Consider the following 18,659-nt stretch of genomic DNA (forward strand, 5'->3'; position numbering starts at 1 on the left):
CAAAATGTGAAGGAAGTGGTTACGCTCACAGGGACAAGAGAGTTCCAACAGAATGTGCTTCTGCCTGTTCCAAGGGCCCCCATGGCCAAGTCCTATGGAAACACAAATTCCATAGCACCTACCACGGGGACAGAGAGCACGGGGTGCTGCTCAACACTGGAACTGCTGTTATGAAGGTACCAGCTGGCAGCGGCCCCTGTTAGCATAACAGAGTCAAAAAGCAAGAGGGAAACAGCCAGTAGCCAAAGGAACCAGGACAGGCCGGAGGACATGCTGGAGCGGGCGCCTGGAATGGCTGGGGGCTGGGGGCACTGCTCCCCTGAGCTCCAGTTTCCTTAACTAGCAAAACGTGACTACTGCCACCTCCCTCATAGACAGTAGCTACAAACAATCAAAGAAGAGAAGGGAAGTGCCTGGCACAGTCCCAGCTACACAGCAGGACGTGTCCATGTCACACGTCTCCTTTTGAGCCTGTCGCCAAGCTTGCGGCCTCTGCTATGGACTTGGGAGCCAGCGTGGGTGGTAAGCAGTGTGGTGACCATTCACCGGGTACCTCCCACATGCTGGGCACATCGGGGCCTCACACACATTCTCTCGCTGAATCCTCACAACAACCTGATGTAGGCATTTACCTCTTGCTGTGGATGAGGAAACAGGTTCAGAGGACGGCAACTTGTCCTGTGTCACAGCTGGCAGAGGAGTCTGGGTTTTGAAGCCACGCCTGCCTGACAGGAGAAGCTGGGCTCCCCCCGGCCCGGCCCGCAGCCGGGGGCTCCAGAGCAGAGAGAGCAACGGAGTTCCCCGTGGCAGCACCTCCACCTGGAGGGGCTGGGCAGGGAACACGACACCGTCAACTTGGAACAAATTTTTATTCTGTGTGCTGGTCTGGTCGGTCCATGGCCACAGGTCAGTGGTAACTAGGAATAGTTAGAAGGAGGGGAGGAGAGGAGAGGGGGCCAGCAGTCTGGAAGCAGGAGGAGTGGCAAAGGCCTGGGGATGGAAGGATGGCGAGGCTGAGGAAGGCCCCAGCCAGTTGGGTGTCCCAGGCTAGAGAAAGAACATACCTCTGCCCATTAGTCCACCCTAAAGTGAGGGCTTCAGTCCACAGCTCAGACCAGGCTGGCTCGGAGCCCATGTTGCCATCTCTGGCCTGGGCAACACCACCCTAACCCCTGGCCATGATTCTTCCAGAGGGTTTAATGCTCTGAGCTGGGTCTGGAAGAATCTTTTTTTTTTTTTACTACCTCCTACCTGCCCTCCCTGTACCCCAAATGGAGCTTCCAAGTCTGGGGCTCGGGCCCTTCACTGTTGTGCTCCTGCAGCAGCCACGCTGGGGCGAGGTGGTGGGGAGGGAGGGTTCCAGTCCCGGCCTGGCTCAGAGGAACACCTGGCACCCCCACCAACAGCAGGTGCTGCTGAGCATGACCCTGAACAGGGAGATCGAGGCCCGCTCACCAGGGCCCCGGGGCCCCACAAGCAGCAGAGCCCAAGTCCAAGCAGGAGGCGTCCCCAGGGCGGGGCGAGAGCCTCCAGCTCGGCAGACTCAGCAGAGAAGGAGTCACCCCAGCCAGCCAGCAAACAAAGGATTGTCTCCAAGGGGAAAGAAAAGCCACCAGCGGTCTTTAGGTCAGTGGCAAGGGTCAGAAGGGCAAAGAGGGTCCTACAATCCAATCACCAACACCCTCCACGCATCTACACTTACAGCTTGAGAGCTTCTGGCATTACCTGTTTAGGGTTTAAGGGGAACAAGAGGGAGAAAGAGAAAAGGGGAACCACCGCTCTCCACTCTGCTAAGATCCCCAAGTCCCCGAGGAGGCCGCCTGCTCTGGCAGCAGCAGACACTTCCACCTGGATGCCCCTCAGCCTGAGGCGGCTCCACGGCAGGTTCCAGGCGCAGAGGAGAGTGAGCACAGGGAAGGAGGGTGCGCTTCAGCTCCTGACAGCCCCGAAAGGTTCTCACTGAGACACACGAACGGACAGACAGACAGGCAGCCAGCTAGCTCCTGGAGGCTGGTGGCCAGCCACGGAGGTGCATGGAGAAAGACTGCCAGGGGCCTGACTGGCCGCACTCCTGCACCTCGCACACACCCACACACCCACACACACACCCACACACACCCACACCCACACACACACTAGAGAGAGAGATATATAATAAAAAGAATAAAAACTAAGGGCCCAGATGTACAAAAAAGGTGTGTGTGAGGAAGAAGGCAGGGAAGAGGGTGGGAGATGGTCAGTCGTCCGGAAGTCTGGCCACCTTCCTCAGCTTATAAATTACAGCCCCCCTGGAAAACGGGGGTGGGGGGAATGATGAGGCTCCGGGTGCGGCCTGGGGGAGGGTGAGCGGCGGTCAGAGTAGCTCTGATCCGTCTGGTGGAGTGACGGCCAGAGCACAAGGATCCCTTGGGTGGTGGAGGTGGGCCGGGAGGTTCAGCAGCCGCTGGCGGGAGTCATGCAGGCCCCCTGGGACTTCACCTTGTGACGCTGGCCCCCCCGTCGCCGGCCCCCGCTGCTGGGCTTGGGCTGAAAGAGAGAAGAAGGAGCTTGAGAAGCAGTGGCCCACGGGGAGGAGGACAGGAGAGCAGAGGGGCAGTGGGAAGCAGGGACAGGAGATGAGCGAGCCACCAGCTGCTATGTCCTCCACCAGATGGAGCCGGTGCCCACCCTGCCTTCCTCCAGGCGGTGGGTCACAGGTGATCATGGTGTGAGAGGAGCCATTCAGAGAAGCACAGAGAAAGCAGTAACTAACAGCTGTCAGCGGGGATGAAAAACGGAATGAAGGAGTCAGAGGAAAGACTCGATGGGGAGGGAGAGCAGAAAGGACAGGTCCAGGCAGAAGCTTCCTTCTCCAAAGAGGAGTCGGACGAAGAGACTCTGGAAAGGAGAGATGTGAGGGGCACCAGGAGAGGACTCCAGGGGACCAAGCTGACAGGAGGTGCTGAGTGAGAGCCACACTGACAGGGCCCAAGGCCACCTACCCCTCAGGAAGTGTCACATCAGGGAAGGGGCCCAGGAGGACCCTCTAGGGCAGCGTCTTTCAGACCTTCGGGGCTGCAGTGCACACACGACTTGCACTCACACACAAACAAGGCTCACTCTTACTATGACAGGGAAACGCGGACATTTTTCTATTCTATTTCATTAAAACTAAATGCTCGTCAGGACCCATTAAATTGATTTTATGTACACCACATCTCAGTTTGAAACACACTGCCTTAAGACACAAAAAGCTCACACTTAGATCACACTTACGGGCCTGGAGTTGTGGGAAACACCCATCTAGGAACTGGAAGACGTGGCAGGCTGGTGAAGGCTTCCTGCCTTTTCCCTGGAGTCACCTCCACAGCTGCGCTCCCACCCCCCACCTGCCCGAGGCTGTCAGGGCCTGGGAAGCACACTCACCTGTGGCTGGAGACTGCTGGATGCAGCTGGCTGCGCAGTCCCTAAGGAGCAAGCTTCATCTCCAGGTGGGGGTGCCCCTACTGCCGGCCCTCCAGAGGGGCCTCCCTCTTCTCGTTTGGGCAGGGGACCCTTTTTCGTCGATTGCATTTTAATCTGCTGGGGCTTGGAGTTCATCGGGGAGTTGTTGGTGGTCTGGAGGAGCTGCAGGAGCCAAGAGGGTGGGGATAAGACCAGAGCTGCGGGCAGCGACCTGGGCTCAGCTGCCCCCACTCCACCCCTGAGGTCTCAGGGACTCTCATTCCGTGGCCTGGCTGGGCCTGGGCGAGGCGGGTGCCAGGAGGGCAATGACAGGGCAGCGGGGTGGAGAGATGTCCTCTCCACTCAGCGTACCAGGGCTGCCCCCGCTGGGGCTGATGTCTCATCTGCCTCAGCCCAGCCCAGAAGGGTTCCAGCCTGTTCCCTGCCACAGCTGCTCTTCCCACGGACCATCTGCGAACCTCAGCCATCTCCTACTCAGCCCAGCTCCCAGGCTGGGGTCCAGCCTGCCCAGAGCATCAACTGTATCTCCTGCAGCCCCTGTAACAAAAGTCTGGGGCAAGTTTTAATGTCAGGCCTCCCAAAGAGACCAAGTGAGTGTCTCAGGAGCTGGAAACATTTGGAGTGTGGCCATCAGAAATTTTAAGAGCTATCACCCAGGAAGGACTGACTCAGAGCCTTCTCTTACGGCCCAAGTTCAATCTCAAACAAAGCAGGGACTAGGCCCAGCTGTATGCCAAGTGCACTACAGCATGTGTGGGCAGCTTCTGCCAGACCCTCAGGCAGTCCGAAGCAAGGGGGCCTTCAAGGACATGATCCTCTGCACTCCCCAACATACACTGCAGCCCTAGGGTTGTGTGGATGGGCCTAAGGAAGGCCATTCTGGAGGAAAAGTAAGCCTGATTCTAAGATCTCAGACAGGCTGTATGGAGCAGGGGTCAAACCACTCTGTCAAGGGCTCCTACTCAAGGCTGTGGATGGAGACTGCAGAGGGCATTAGGTGGGCTCCAGGACACAAAGAGCTCACACTCATGCCCCACTGCTGTCCAGCACTCACTCCAACTGGATCCACTGCTGCAAGGGCACTGCCCCAGCCAGACCACTGGAGCCTGTGCCCAGCATCTCAGAGGCTGACCCTGGCTAGGCCCGGACACTCTCCCACCACTCTTTCCTACCAAGGACTGCCATGCCTCAACCCCACCTTCTCTCCTCCGTGGTCACTACCAAACCTCAGAAGGACAGGAGGTCTCGGGACACCTCTCAGGAAAGCAGAGAAGATGGCACTAAGGCTACACCTAGTGCTGTTCCAGCTCTCCCAAGGTAGGGACTGGTGCTTCTGCCCCTGGCAGTTAGTAAGATTTCACAGGGCTTCTCAAGAAGAGCGTGCTGTGCTCACAGTCTAGAACTGGAGCAGCCCTTGGTACCTCCTGCAGGTAGGCAAGGTGGTCTGCCCGGCCATACCTTAGTGATGGTGCCCACAGCCTTGGTGCGGCCTTCCCGGAACACCAGCCGCTGGTCTATGTGCAGGTACTCAGGGGTCTTGATGAAGCGGAAGTGCACAGTGGCCTTGTCCCCAGTGCGCAGACAGTCCTTGTCCATGCTCAGGATGGTGGCCGTCTGCCTGATGCTCCCACAGTGCACTGCCAAGGGAACAGGAGGTCAGGAGAGGCCTGAGCCGCCCAGTGGCCTCAGGGCAGGGGGGGCAGTGAGTGAAAGCAGGAAACATGTTGTGCTGTGCCAGGCTGAAGACCTCAGTGGGCAGAGTGAGGCTAAGCGAACTGGAGGCCTACTCTTGGATTGATCCTGCCTCACACTCTCCCGCTCTTCCCTCCGATTAGACCCCGCTTGTCCCTGGACCCACCGTCCTAGTTCCTGAACACAGGGCACTGTTTGCACGCGTGCCTTCTCTGGACTGCAGGCTTCTTGACGGCAGGGCCCTTGCCCATATTGTCTTTGTCCCCAGCACCTTGGCAGCACCACCTAACACACTGCAGTGCTTGGCAGACATCTGCTGAACAACCGAGTGTGAGGTCCTTGAGGGCAGGTCTGGGTCTCCAGAGCCTGGCAGAGCCGGCACTCGGTTAGTGTTTGCAAGAATGAATAAACCACAAGTCGCAGTTTGTGGGTGGAACAGAGGGTATGGCATCACTAAACAGGACAGCAGCCTGACTCTTGGCTGCGGCTGAAACTTTGGGGGTTAGGTTGCTGGAGCACACTGTAGGGGAGCCAGAGCAGGGGGCGTCAGCTGGCAGTGTCTTTAGACACCCACCCATGGCCTGGTACCGCGGGCTAATGGTGGTGGGGTGGTGAAGGACGAGGATCTCGGCCTCAAACTCCCAGGATGCTTGGGGATTCAAGCGTGGAGAAACCATCACCATGCCCTTCCGGATGGATGAGCGCTTGATCTGAAAGAGAGAGGGAATCCCAGACCTCAGGGACAATAATGCCTTCTGGCTTCAGCCCCTGGTCAAGGAGGACCAGGAGTCCTTCTGGGACCACCCCAACTTGGCCTTGACCTCTCAATGTGCTGGACCATAGGCCTTCTTTAAGTGCTGCGTGGGAAGCCTCAACACTGCTATTGAGGGGTCAGGAAAGACTTCATACAGAAAGTGACATTTTAGCCAGGACTTGCAAGATGGGTTGGAATTAAGTGGGAGGCGAGAGGACAAAGGCGAGCACTCAAGTGGGAGAAACAGAGCAAGCATGATCTGACTGCTGGGAAGTAGAAAGAACATCCGGCTTTGCTGGGTAATTTGGTTGGTGGAAAGGTGGGTGGTCCAGGAGCTAGCACTGACCCCAATCCCCAGGGCACTGAAAGTTGAACGGCAAGAGGTCTGGCATGGACTCAACAGCCCCATGTAGAAGAACCCCCTGCACAGCAGGAAGGCTCTCAGCTGACCTCACCACTGAGCTCAGGGTACCAGGTGGAGGAACAGTGCTCAGGAGGCTGGCAGGCCTGGGTTCCAGTTGCGGTGTGCTCTCTGAATGCTGGGCAAGTCACTCAGGCTCTCTTGAGCCTCAGTTTCCTCATCTGTAAAAGTGAGGTCAGTAACCCCTGCCTTGCAGAGTGGCTGTGAGGACTGGAGATGACCTAGAGTCTAGCATAACACGAGTCCGAGGGGAGTTTTTGGTTTTATCAACACTCACCTTCTTCAGTGCGAAGGAGGCTGTCTGGCCCCCCCGCACCTCCTTGACAGGCATGCGCTTGCGATGGATGGATTTGACAGCAATGGACAGGAAGTTTCCCAAGGGATCTGGGCCCAGCAGCAATGTGTCGTTCAGCTTGATCAGGCCCCTCAGTGTAGTCCCCGACACCACTGTTCCCACACCCTGCAGAGAAGACCCTAGCCCAGTAAGTCCATCTGCACCACAGACTTGCCCCCACAACCCTGGAGGAAGCACCACTCAGCCTCCCCCTTGTTCACTCCACCAGAACCCACTCACCGGGACAGAGTAGGTGTCGTCAATCTGAAACTCAGCAGGCTCTTCCTCCCGGTAACTGGTGCGAGGGGAGAGGAGGTTGAGGAACATCTTCAGCAGATCTAGGTTCTCGCCTGTAACGTTGGAGATTTGGAATATCGGGCACATCCTAAGGTGGAGAGTGTGTGGAGAGAGAGGAAGAAAGGCGCTCAGGTGGCGAGCTCCTGCCTGATAGGGGAGGAGCAGCAAGCGGGCTCCTGAGCAGGCCTGCTGCTGCTAAGGGTCCCACCACCCCTGCACTGGCCTCCCAGGCCCTCTGCCAAGCCCACCTACTCCTGTCCTAACCTGCCCTGAGGCCTTCTCCTCTTATTCCGTTTTGTCTCTGAAATCTGTCCCCTCCTGTCTTGCTACCACTGCCCTATTTCAAGCACTCATGACTGCCTTTTATTCCCTAAAGCAGACACACCCTTAAATCCTTAACCAACTTTTCACTGCAGAGAAGACAGCCAGAATCCCTCCTCCCAACACCTCTGCCAGTTTATTTCTCTCAAATTCCTATATTCTAGCCTGACCAGAGAATCCTCCCTTCTGCTAAAAGCTTGGTACTTTTTGGTACCCATGTACTTGTTCACTCTGATCCTCCTGCCTGAATGCCTTCCTTCTTATCCAACTATCAAATCCTCTGAGCCTTCACAGCCCATTTCCAATGCCGCCTCTTCCAGGTAATCCTTCCCAGATGGGCACCCTTGATTCCCTCTAAGTTTTCCAAGAACTTTTTTTTTTTTTGTAAATTTTATTCAAGTATAGTTGATTTACAATGTTGTGTAAATTTCTGCTGTACAGCAAAATGACTCAGTTATACACACATATATATTCTTTTTCATATTCTTTTCCATTATGGTTGGTGACAGGATGTTGAATATAGTTCCCTGTGCTCTATAAAAGGACCTTGTTGCTTATCCATCCTATATGTGATAGCTTGCCTCTGCTAATCCCAAACTCCCATTCCTTTCCTCCCCTACTCCCCCTCCCCCTTGGCAACCACAAGTCTATTCTTTACGTCTGTGAGTCTGTTTATGCTTCATAGATATGTTGATTTGTATTGTATTTTAGATTCCACATATAAGTGATATCATATGCTATTTGTCTTTTTCTTTCTGACTTACTTTGCTTAGTATGATAATCTCTAGGTCCATCCATGTTGCTGCAAATGGCATTATTTCATTCTTTTTTATGGCTGAGTAATATTCTATTGCACGCAAGCACCCGTGCATGCGCGCGCGCGTGCGTGCGTGCGTGTGCGTGTGTGTGTGTGTGTGTGTGTGTGTGTGTGTGTGTGTGTGTGCATAAGAGCTGACCACTTTGAGAACAAGTACCAGGCCCAAGTCAACTCTGACTCCTCAACACCTAGATGAAAAGCCCAGCACAAAACAAACATCCAACAAATGTTTATGGAATCAGGGAATTCCCTAGCGGTCCAGTGGTTAGGATTTGGTGCTTTCACTGCTGAGGGCTGGGGTTCAATCCCTGGTCAGGGAACTAACATCCTACAAGCCACATGGCACAACCAAAGAAAAAAATCTATGGAATCAAAAGACACGTTAATGAGTAAATGCCAAAACTGACCCTGTGATTAGAGAGCTTTTGAGAAAGAATAGCATAAAAAAATTAATAACAGTTCTAAAAATGGCTATATCTTTCACACAGCAGCCAGGCACAGTACTAAGTTCTTTAGATACATCATTTCCAACACTTATAAGAGCCCTATGAAGAAGCTAATATTATTCCCATTTCACAGATAAGGACACAAGTCTCAGCTGGGGTTCCAACCTCAGTGAGGCCAGCACTCAGAATCTGGGTCACCTGATACAGCCCCTGAGCAACACCGCTGAGGGCAGAATCTCCTATTTTAACCAATCTCTGTGCCTGCGCAGAGGTGAGTACTCCCAGGACTTCCCTGGTGGTCCAGTGCTAAGACTTCACACTCCCAATGCAGAGGGCCCAGGTTCAATTCCTGGTCAGGGAACTAGATCCCACAAGCCACAACTGAGAGTTCGCCTGCCACAACTAAAAGATCTCACATGCCACAATGAAGATCCTGTGTGCCACAACTAACACCTGCTGCAGCCAGATAAATAAATAAACAAATAAATATTTTTAAAAAATAAATAAAAGAAGAAGTGAGTGCTCCCTACCCATTACCTCTCAGAGCTGAAGTTGGAGGCTGTAACAATCACATCATCCTTGCTCTGCACCAACACAGGGATCTTGCGGCAGCCCGGCGACTTCAGCAAGCGCTGTAACAGCTTCAGGGTTTCTTACAGGGTGAAATGGAACAAAATTAGGGGGACACAGCCTTCTCTTTGGCCAGGCTTCCAGGGCAAGACAGGTCTACTCATTACTGATGCAAGCGGGAGACAGACAGATGGACAGTGTTAGACGCCATAATGCCTGGAGAAGCAAAAGGAGGATCAAAACTGGCGGGTAAGTGCTTGCTGGAGTAGAAGGACAGTACAGATGGGGACTGTCTGCTAAGGTTACGAGTCTGCAATCTGTCAGGTTTCTCCAGAGTCTCTAGAAGACCCGCATCCTATAAGCAAGTGACTTGGGGGTCCACCAGAAACACAATATTGTTCCTAGAATGTTCTGCTCCCTGGAAAAAAAACTCATCTGATAAAAGGATCTCTAGGACACTAATACACCTGCAGAAGCCCTTATGAGACCCTCCAAAAGGATACGTCTCCTCTTCTCTTCCACCATTTTTAGCAATGGGGGAGAGATGCATGAAAGCCTAGTCTTGCAACCTTGTTTTGAAGCCTTTGGTGGTAAAAGGTAATCAGACTCTCTGCCCGAATGTCTCCAGCTTAGATGGTAAAACCCAACCCCTTCTGCCTGGAACCATCTGAAAAGAGATACCAGATTAGGGATTTCAAGGATCCTGCATTTGTAACCAGAAGGAACAATGAGCAGGAGATAACTCTAAGCTGTGCTCAGACCAAGAGCCAAACAGGGAGAAAGCAGAAGATTCTGCATTGATGTACTTTCAGGCCAAGGTCTAAGCACAGTACAAGGAAGCAGAAGATTCTGGGCAGCAGATCACCCAGGAGCCACAGTGCGTGACTGCCCCAAACAGAGAGACTGCTGCTGGCTGTTGGCTTCACTTACCTTGCAGGATGTTGGCAGGACACATGTCAATCTTGGTGACCACCACAAAGACAGGTACATTGAGTGCCAATGCCAAGCCCAGGTGCTCCTTGGTCATCCCCACGATGCCAGCATTGCTGCCCACCTGCCCCGACACAGAAAGAACCGTCAGGACAAGGGAGGCAGAGATTGCTGCTGGGTGGGCACAGGGGCTCAAAGAAGGCTGAGGTAAGAGAGAACTCCCATCTCTGAGGCCACCATCAGAACAGGACACAGAGGGCACAAGTCTCAGGTCAGAAACAAAATGGCTGTAGATGAAAGCTGAGCTGGGCACAGATTGCTTTAACCTCCAATTTAACAATGTGGACTATCAAACTCTGAAGAGGGACTTCCCTGGTGGTCCAGTGGTTAAGACTCCATGCTTCCACTGCAGGGGGCATGGATTCAGTCCCTGACTGGGGAACTAAGATCCTGCATGCCGCGTGGTGTGGCCAAAAATTTAAAAAAAAAAAAAAAAAAAAAAATCTGAGGAGACTTGGAAACAGTAAAAAAGACAAACTCAGTCTGGAAAAACAACTGTCTAGAGTCATCAAAGTGGATTCAGCTTAACATCCCTGCCCCCACTTACCCCATCTATAAAATGGGGGATAATAATATTCACTTTAGAGGGTCACTTGACCAAACATATGTCAAAGGTCCAGCACGCAACTAGCACGAATTAGGTACTGCTGTTACTACTGTTACCATTCCTTCCTATGACAACAAATGTTTTAAAATATCATCATAAAGTCTGGTTAAATAAATTAGAGCACATGCACAAATGTGTCATATAAAAAAAAGAGGAAACTCTTATCTTAACTGATACGGGGTGATCTCTAAGATATGTTTTAAGGGGAAAGGCAAGGTGGTACACAGCATGCTACCACAGAGAGTGACGACTGGATCACTCTTTGAAAAAAGCAGCTGTAAGACATTTGGGGGAACATCTGAGATAACATAAACACTTTTAGAGTAGATATTGTATGATATTAGGGAACTCTTGTTCATCTTCTTGGTTGCAATAACAGTAGGAGACAGTGTGCTAAAGTACTTTAGGAGCTGTGCGCTGAAGTATTGGGGGGTGAAGAGTCACAATGTCTATAATATAACCTACTTTCAAATGAGTCAGCCAAAAACCAACCAAAAAACCAAAAACAAACAAAAAGAAAACAAAAACCACAGAGAGAGAGAGAGAGAGAGAGAGAGAGAAACCCCACATATGCATCTATCACATGTACAGACAAGTATGGCAAATTGTTAATCACCGTTGAATCTGAGTGGTGGGCTTAAGGTATTCACTGTACTATTCTTTCAACTTGTCTGAATATCTGAAACTGGAGGGAGAGAACATACACACATATGCTGGTATGATTGCAAAATATCTCTAGAGGATACTTAAGAAACTGGAAGTACTGGTCATCTCTGGAGGAAACTGAATACAGGCAGAAGAGAGAATTTTCCCTGTAAGTCCTTTGATACCTTTTAATTTTTGTACCATATGAATGTATTACCTACCAAAACAAAATAAAATGAAAATTGCCATGACATATTTATTATAAAGGGCTTTATACATTCCAGAATGGTTTCAAGCGATGCTCTCATTTGATCATTGCGGTTCCCAAGTGAGCTACCACCCCACCGACACACATTGTCCCACGCATGTTCCCTTTGCCTACACCAAGACACCTCCACTATATCCCTCGTAATTGTTCCTATTTCCTCCAGCTACCTTTCCTAACCAACCCAGACTTGCTTTTGCTCTTCCCAAGTGGGATAAGAGAAAGCGCTCTCTCTGTTGTCTCTATATTTTCAAAGTTTTTGTTTGTTTGCTTGTTTTCCTGGAAATTGATTGCCATGGAACAATAGTGAAATAGTTCATTGTTTTCTACAGAAATTTTTAGTATCTAGCTCATGGCCTACAAGTCAGATAATACATAACATTGCATCTGGGGTGAAGATATGTCCATTAATTGACCTTGATCACTGTAGCTCAGTTAGAAAAACACTCATTTTAAACTGATTTCTAAACCCTTCTTAATTTCAACCTAACAGCTGCGCCCAGATACACCCAATGGCTCTTCCTTTGAAACCCCTTCTTGTAGAGCAGCTTTCCTTAGCCAGTCAAGGTCAGTAAGGGCCCCTTGCAATGTTCAAAGATGTGGGAGATGAAACCACACTGAGATCCCAAGAACCCTGGGCAGGGAGCCGACACGAGCACTCACGCACACACGCTGCTTCTCTTCGCTCGCCTGTCTGGGGAGAATTTGCCTGAAACCTGTGTTTGTGGGGCAACTTGATCAAGTTTGCTCTGAACAGATGCTTGCATTTACTACACTTATTAACACAGGCAGCTGGAGGAACCAGGAAATGGGGAAGGGCTTTGAGAAGGATTTGCCAAAGGAAAGCCTGCTCGCCCGCACGCTCTGTGAAAGCTGGGAAGTTCTGACCAAGGCTGTGGGCCTCACAGACTCCTCCTCTCTGGCCAGCAAGATCAAAAAGACCAAATGTGAGCTTCGAAACACGATCCAGCCTGGAAGCCTCTGTTTCATTCCCTTTTCAGTTCACCTACACGTTGAGTTCCTTAGAAATCTATTCCCACTAGACTGCAAGCTCTATGGGAGCTCAGGCCAGCCTGCTCACGGCTCTGTCTTCAGGCCTGGGCACAGTGACAGGCACCCAGAAGCCTCTCAGCAAGTAGCCGTGGGACTGGCTGACAGTGGTTCCAGGCTCCGAAGAGGCCCCTCTCAGGCCCCTCGATGGCTATCTGCACACTCCTCCATTGCTTCCCCGGGCCGCCCCATCTCTGAGGGTGCTGCCTGGTATCATCTCAGAGTAGCCCAACCCCAGGAGGAAACACTTCGGAAGGTAGTAAGAAACACCCCAGGAGAAACCCTCCTCTACGCCTCTCTGAAAAATAAGAGATGTCTACAAATAGGCACCTTGGTTTCTACTTAGAGGATCTCTTCCCAGCCTAACCTAGCAGAAAGATCAAGGTACACCCCTTGAGAAGACTGGGTACCCTAGCAAAACTTGTCATCCTTATCCTATTTCAAAGCCCTAAACCAAAAGGCCCCTGTCTCAGAACAATATCAAACACTTGCATATCACCACACCCCGGGAACCCAGGTGGGGCCGCCTCTGCTCAGCAGCACCTCACTTACCATGAGCATGCAGAAGTCAGGCAGATGGCCGGTCATGCCAAAGACAGTGGTCTTCAGGTACTTCTCGTGGCCAGCCAAGTCGATGAAGGTGATCACCTTAGTGGACTTCTCACAGATCTTTGTCCACTCCAGGCTGCCACCGTGGCTGTCTGGCTTGTTCACCACATTGCCTTCACTGTCAAAGCCCAGAATGTCGTTGCCCACACTGCTGGTGCGACCAGATTCAATCTCATGTTTGTGGCGGAAGAGTTTCTGGCGGGCAAAGCCTCGGCCATTGTCCAGCTCCCCGTGTGTCAGGACCCCCAGAAGCGTGCTTTTGCCGGCATCCACGTTGCCCACTACCGCTACCCTGCGTATACACGAACCCATACATTGGTGTGAGAGTTGGTGGGTGAGTGAAGTGAACCCCAGCAACTCGATCCATAAGGAGCGGCTCACCCCGAGCCTCCCCAGCTCTCCGCTCTTTCTATTCACGGAAGAGCACGCTGGGAAGCTCCTGGAGCTGTGTCCAGGGAGTAGGAAGTTATTCAGGAGGAACAGAGCTCCCACCACACTGGCTTTCTCCCTTAACCTCCCTTAGCTTCCACTAGCTTCCCCAAAGCTGCCAGACAGAAGCCCTAAAGCCAGGAGAGGCACAACATGCTCTTGTCCATGGTTTACTAGCCTCCCGGTTTCCAGCCTCCCAGGCTGATGGGAAAGCAAATGCACCCCACAAAATGGCCACAGAACACACGGCTGGCCTCTCTCCCACTCTTTCCAAATGGAAATATTTAGGGACGAGGAAGTACACAAACAGCGAATGGAGCTATCAATGTCTCTGGACACTCTTTCAATGCCTCAGGAAGCGAAAGGGTGAAGTGACATGCCAGGGGTCAAAGGCTCAATCACCATTCTCTGTGAAGCCCTGGACACAAGGGCATGCTGTAGGGGACCTGGAACTGTTTTCAGGCCTCCTCACCTGACTTCCAGGAAGTCATTGTCTCCTACTCGTTTCCGGACCAGGTAATCGCGCACACGGCCCCCAGCTTCTTGACGTTCCCGGAGGAGGATGACATCGGCCTCTATTTGTTCTGCCATGCTCTTCACTGTGGCATAGGAGGCCTCCATGTCAGCTTCGCTCAGCCCGTACTCAGTCCCATCTGGTGACAAGAGCCCAGACGTCAGCCTGCCACCAAGCCAACCAGTCAACCACCCCTAACCAAGGCCCCACCCTGGGCACTGAAGAACATGGCTCTCTCTACCCAATACTTGGAAAACTTAGGCACATTTAGAGTTAATAAATAATAGAGCTTCCCCATTAAGCAGGGCATTCATCAATTCATTCAACAGTAATCACTGAGACTCTCCTAGGTTTTATGCCAAGTCTCATGCTGGGTACTGGGAATACAGGTGCCCTTAGCAAGCTCACAGCCCAGTGGGAGAGACAGGAAATTAATTAATTGCAATACAGCTTGAGTACTATACTATAGAACTGTACAAAGAGAATGTAAAGCATGAGCAACCAGCATTGCCTGGGGAAGCTGAGGACAGCTTTGCAGGGCGCTGACTCCAAGCTGGGTCTCCGAACATGAAAAATGGGCCTGCAGAGAAGGGAGGAAAGATGTCCCAGGCAGCAGAGCAAAGCACGGAGCACAGCGGATCATGGCACATTCAGGGACCAGCAAGCAGCTCAGCGTGTTGGGGAGCAGGATGTCAAGTGGCGGGAGACCACATGAGAGGCGGAAACAGGCAGACAAACGTCACATAGCAGCAAAACACATATGCACCGGGGGGGAAGCCTTGGGGGTTACACAGGGGAGTAACAGGATCAGATCGCTGTGGGACAGAAAGATCTCTTGTGCAGCAGTGTAAAGTGTGTGCTGGCAAGTGAGAGACCAGATACGGGAGCCCAGTTAGGAAGTAACACTAATAATCCAGGCAAGAGAGAATGACAAGAGACGAAGGAAAATAGGGAGAGAACTTAAGAATGATTTTAGGGATAGATTTTTAACGGAGGTGGCTCAGGTGAAATGTCCAGCAATGGCTGGAAAAAATGAGTCTGATCTTAGGATGAGGAAGGACAGACCAATCAACCAATAATTTATTGAGTGCTTACTTTATGACAATCCCAGTCAGGTGCTTTCCACGTGGTGTCATGTTTAATTCCCACAGTAGCTGCTTTAGCTTTTCCTCCACTCTGTCTCCCTGAGAGCACCCCTGCTCCTTCCCAGGGCTCATCCCCCAGCACATGCCAAACCTCTTTTTTTTTCTGCCTCCATAGACCCTGCAGCACCTCTTTCAGCCCCTTCCCCTTCTCCCTTTACAAATAAGCTCAAGTCGTTCCCAAACTAAAGGAGACCCAACCCCTCGGCCCTTGCCTCACTCATCTACTGAGCTACCAACTCCTCCAAGCATCTCCAGAGTAATCGACACCTGTTGACTGTATTTCCTCACCACCTACTCACTGATCTGATGATTCTGGAAAAAAACTGGCTTTCAAGTCATCAATGGCCTTCTGCCCACTCATCCAATGCCCTTTCCTTGACCCATGCAGAGTCAACACTGCTGGCCCCTGTCCCCTTGTTTGCTGAAGCACTTCACTCCCACCCTCTTTGCCTATAACCTGAACTCTTCTGATTCACCACCCTCCTTCTGTCTCCTCTGCTGGCTACTCCTGCTCCTGTCCCCAAATGCCAGTCTTTTTCAGTGGTCAGTCAGTGGCCCTCTTCCCTACCCTTGAAACATTGCCCTTGGCCACCTCATTCTATGGCTTCAACTGTCATTTTTTGAAAACTATGAAAACACTCATTTCTAGTCACTCTTCCCAGAGCTCCATCCACTCCCGTTTTAAACAACAGCACAAAAACTAACGCCATTAATAAAGTATTTTAGTCCTTCCTGCAACCCCATGAGTTAGGCATTACTGTTCCCATTTAATAGTGGGATAAAGAGAACCCAGAGGTCTCAGAGCTGGGAGAGAGCAGAGGGGCTGTGTGAGCTTGGGTCTTCTGATTCCAAACCTAGAGCCTCTTCCTCTGGCGAGGGCTCCTCTTAGTGCCAAACCAGCTCCTCCTCTTGCTTTCCCTATTTCTGATGACACCACTACCCTTCCAGTCACCCAAGCCTAACACTCATCACTCCAGTCCTGCCCCTTTCCCTGTGCCTGCTCTCCTTTTTTGCCAATCTAATGCCCTTATTCTACCTGAATCACCACAAGAGATCCCTAACTGGTCTTAGCAAATCCAATCTGTTTCCTCCAACCCATCCTGCATAGACACACAAGCTCAAGTTCCTAAACAATGCACAGCTCTGACATCGTCACTTCCGAGTCAAAGCCTTGGAAGGGTTCCCCAGGCCCAGCAGTGTTCAGTTCCAATTCCTTAGAGGCTCCTACCATGTATTCCACCCCCTTCCCCCATCTCTCCCTTCTAAGCTTTGTTCCAGTGCAGGTGGCCCAGTCACCATCCGCTCATGTTCTCTGCACTTTTCCAGCTCTATACCTTTGTTCGTGTATTTCCTATCCTTGAAAGCTAATCGGCATATCTCCACTTGCCAAAATCCTACCCATTCTGCTCTCTTATGAAATTTACCATGAAATAGTGTTTTAGAGGAGTGTCTTTCCCTGCTGTATACAAACATCTCAAGGACAAGGACCATATCTCAAACCATATCTTATTCCTGGATGCTCCATGAGGGGTGCCTTTCCTATACCAAGTCCTCAAATGTTTATAAAATGCAAGACAAATGAACAAAGAGGGAGCAGCTGGGCCAAGGAGTTTCTTTTCCCTTTCTTTTTTTTTTTTGGCTGTGCGGCACAGCATGCAGGATCTTAGTTCCCCTGACCAGGGGTCGAACCCATGCCCCCTGCATTGGAAGCACGGAGTCTTAACCACTGGACTGCCAGGGAAGTCCCTCAAGGAGTTTCTAAATGCACGGCCAACTGAGTTCTGGAAATCTTCTGGGTTAGAGAAGGACTTGGAAGTGTCCCTAAGAGAAGGCTGGCTAGCCCTGCCATTCTTGCCGGACCCCCAAATTCTATCCAACCTTTCCTGCTTCTGCAATGCTTTCAGGTCCTATCCCACACCAAGGGAGCAATCACCAGTGTCACCTCATCCATCCAGGGCTCCCAGAAAATGCCCCCAGTCACAGTACCCTTCTCCAGCATGCCCTGTACTCCTCACTCTGTAGGAGTGGAAACAAAGGCCAAGGAGAAAAGCCCAGAGGTCCAATTACTAAAGGCTACATATTCAGCCATGCAGAAACCTAATCAGATTTTGGTCCTGCCACCGACTTACCTTTCCTATATGTACTCTCCTCACAACATGCTGCAAAGGCTCCCCAAACTTTTAGGATAAAAGTCTAAACACCTTGGTATGGCATTTCAAAGACCCTCAGATCTGGGCCCTGACTACCTGTCCAGTGTCCCATTCTGACTCTCAAGCTCACATTCTACACTCCCACTTTACTAAATCATTTCTGGTTCACCACATACTGCACAATCACCAATGCCTCCACGTCTTTGTGCTTGTGGCTTTCTCTGCTCACTCACTACTGCCTCCACTCACCTAAAAAACTCCTACTCATCCTTTAAAATTCCCTGAAGGGGCACCTCCTCCTCTGGAAAGACTTTTAAGCCTTTTCTGACCCTCCCACAAAGATGTAACACTCCTCCCATGTACCCTAAACTTTTCGTGCAGTACCTCATTCTTAGAAAGTCATGATTTAATATTTGAGGAATGAACAAGGTTGTTTTTGAAAGAAATCTCATGGTAAATCGACTATAATCTGGAACCCTTAAAAAATTACTACTGTAACTACTAATACCAGCTAACATTTACATAGTACTTCCTATATGCCAAGTGTTAGTCTTCACCATGACACCAAGGGCTAGATTCTACTATTATCCCCATTTTAAGATAAGAAAAAGAACCAGTAGGCAAACTCAGACCTGCCAGGTTCCAGATCCTGAACTAACTACTAGGTCACATTGCCTCCTTTTAAAATATCAACCTTAACTTAAGAATGTATACTGAAAGAGCACATTCCTCCACCCTGCTTAGAATTTTTTTTAAGTCTAATTTATCCATACAAAATCTCTCTTGGGGTGGGGGTGGGGGTGGTACCATTAGCCCGAATTTACAGATGAAGAAAGCGATAAACAGAGGGGAAACACCAAGTACACACAGGAAGTCAGTGATGAAACTGACTTGGGGGCCTTGCCTCTGGTTTAGTCTTCTGCTTGATGTTCAACTTGTTTAACTAGTTACAATCTCTTTCTGATTCTAAAGAATTCCTGCAGGAAGGAGTCACTATGAATCTAAAAGCATCCAATTGGTAGATGCAAAGATAATGCTTGGGTGTAAGACAGGTGTTAATGAATGTCTGACATCTTCTTATGCTTTGCCATGGAAGGATTAATTAACTGTGAGCCACTAAGGTATGGTAAAGTTCACTAAGAGTCCACATTAAAGAATA

General features: G+C 50.9%; 1 protein-coding gene across 2 annotated transcripts in view; it reads right to left on the reverse strand.

Annotated features, from left to right (window-relative positions):
• Positions 1 to 18,659, reverse strand: part of GTPBP1 (GTP binding protein 1) — a 34,402-nt gene that overhangs the window by 7,935 nt on the left and 7,808 nt on the right. Inside the window, exons 3-12 of one of the 2 annotated variants that reach the window (XM_057740651.1) lie at positions 14,164 to 14,344; positions 13,206 to 13,554; positions 10,027 to 10,150; positions 9,064 to 9,178; positions 6,886 to 7,030; positions 6,589 to 6,771; positions 5,711 to 5,846; positions 4,903 to 5,081; positions 3,406 to 3,606; positions 633 to 828 (exon numbers count right to left, since the gene is read on the reverse strand). In XM_057740651.1, the coding sequence (XP_057596634.1) occupies positions 633 to 828; positions 3,406 to 3,606; positions 4,903 to 5,081; positions 5,711 to 5,846; positions 6,589 to 6,771; positions 6,886 to 7,030; positions 9,064 to 9,178; positions 10,027 to 10,150; positions 13,206 to 13,554; positions 14,164 to 14,344 (1,809 nt within the window). Of the gene's footprint in view, positions 1 to 632; positions 829 to 855; positions 2,527 to 3,405; positions 3,607 to 4,902; positions 5,082 to 5,710; positions 5,847 to 6,588; positions 6,772 to 6,885; positions 7,031 to 9,063; positions 9,179 to 10,026; positions 10,151 to 13,205; positions 13,555 to 14,163; positions 14,345 to 18,659 lie in introns of those variants that run through there. The other variant, XM_057740652.1, reaches the window with a different exon arrangement.

The sequence above is a fragment of the Hippopotamus amphibius genome, chromosome 7 (assembly GCF_030028045.1).
Source record: "Hippopotamus amphibius kiboko isolate mHipAmp2 chromosome 7, mHipAmp2.hap2, whole genome shotgun sequence".
Classification (NCBI taxonomy): domain Eukaryota; kingdom Metazoa; phylum Chordata; class Mammalia; order Artiodactyla; family Hippopotamidae; genus Hippopotamus; species Hippopotamus amphibius.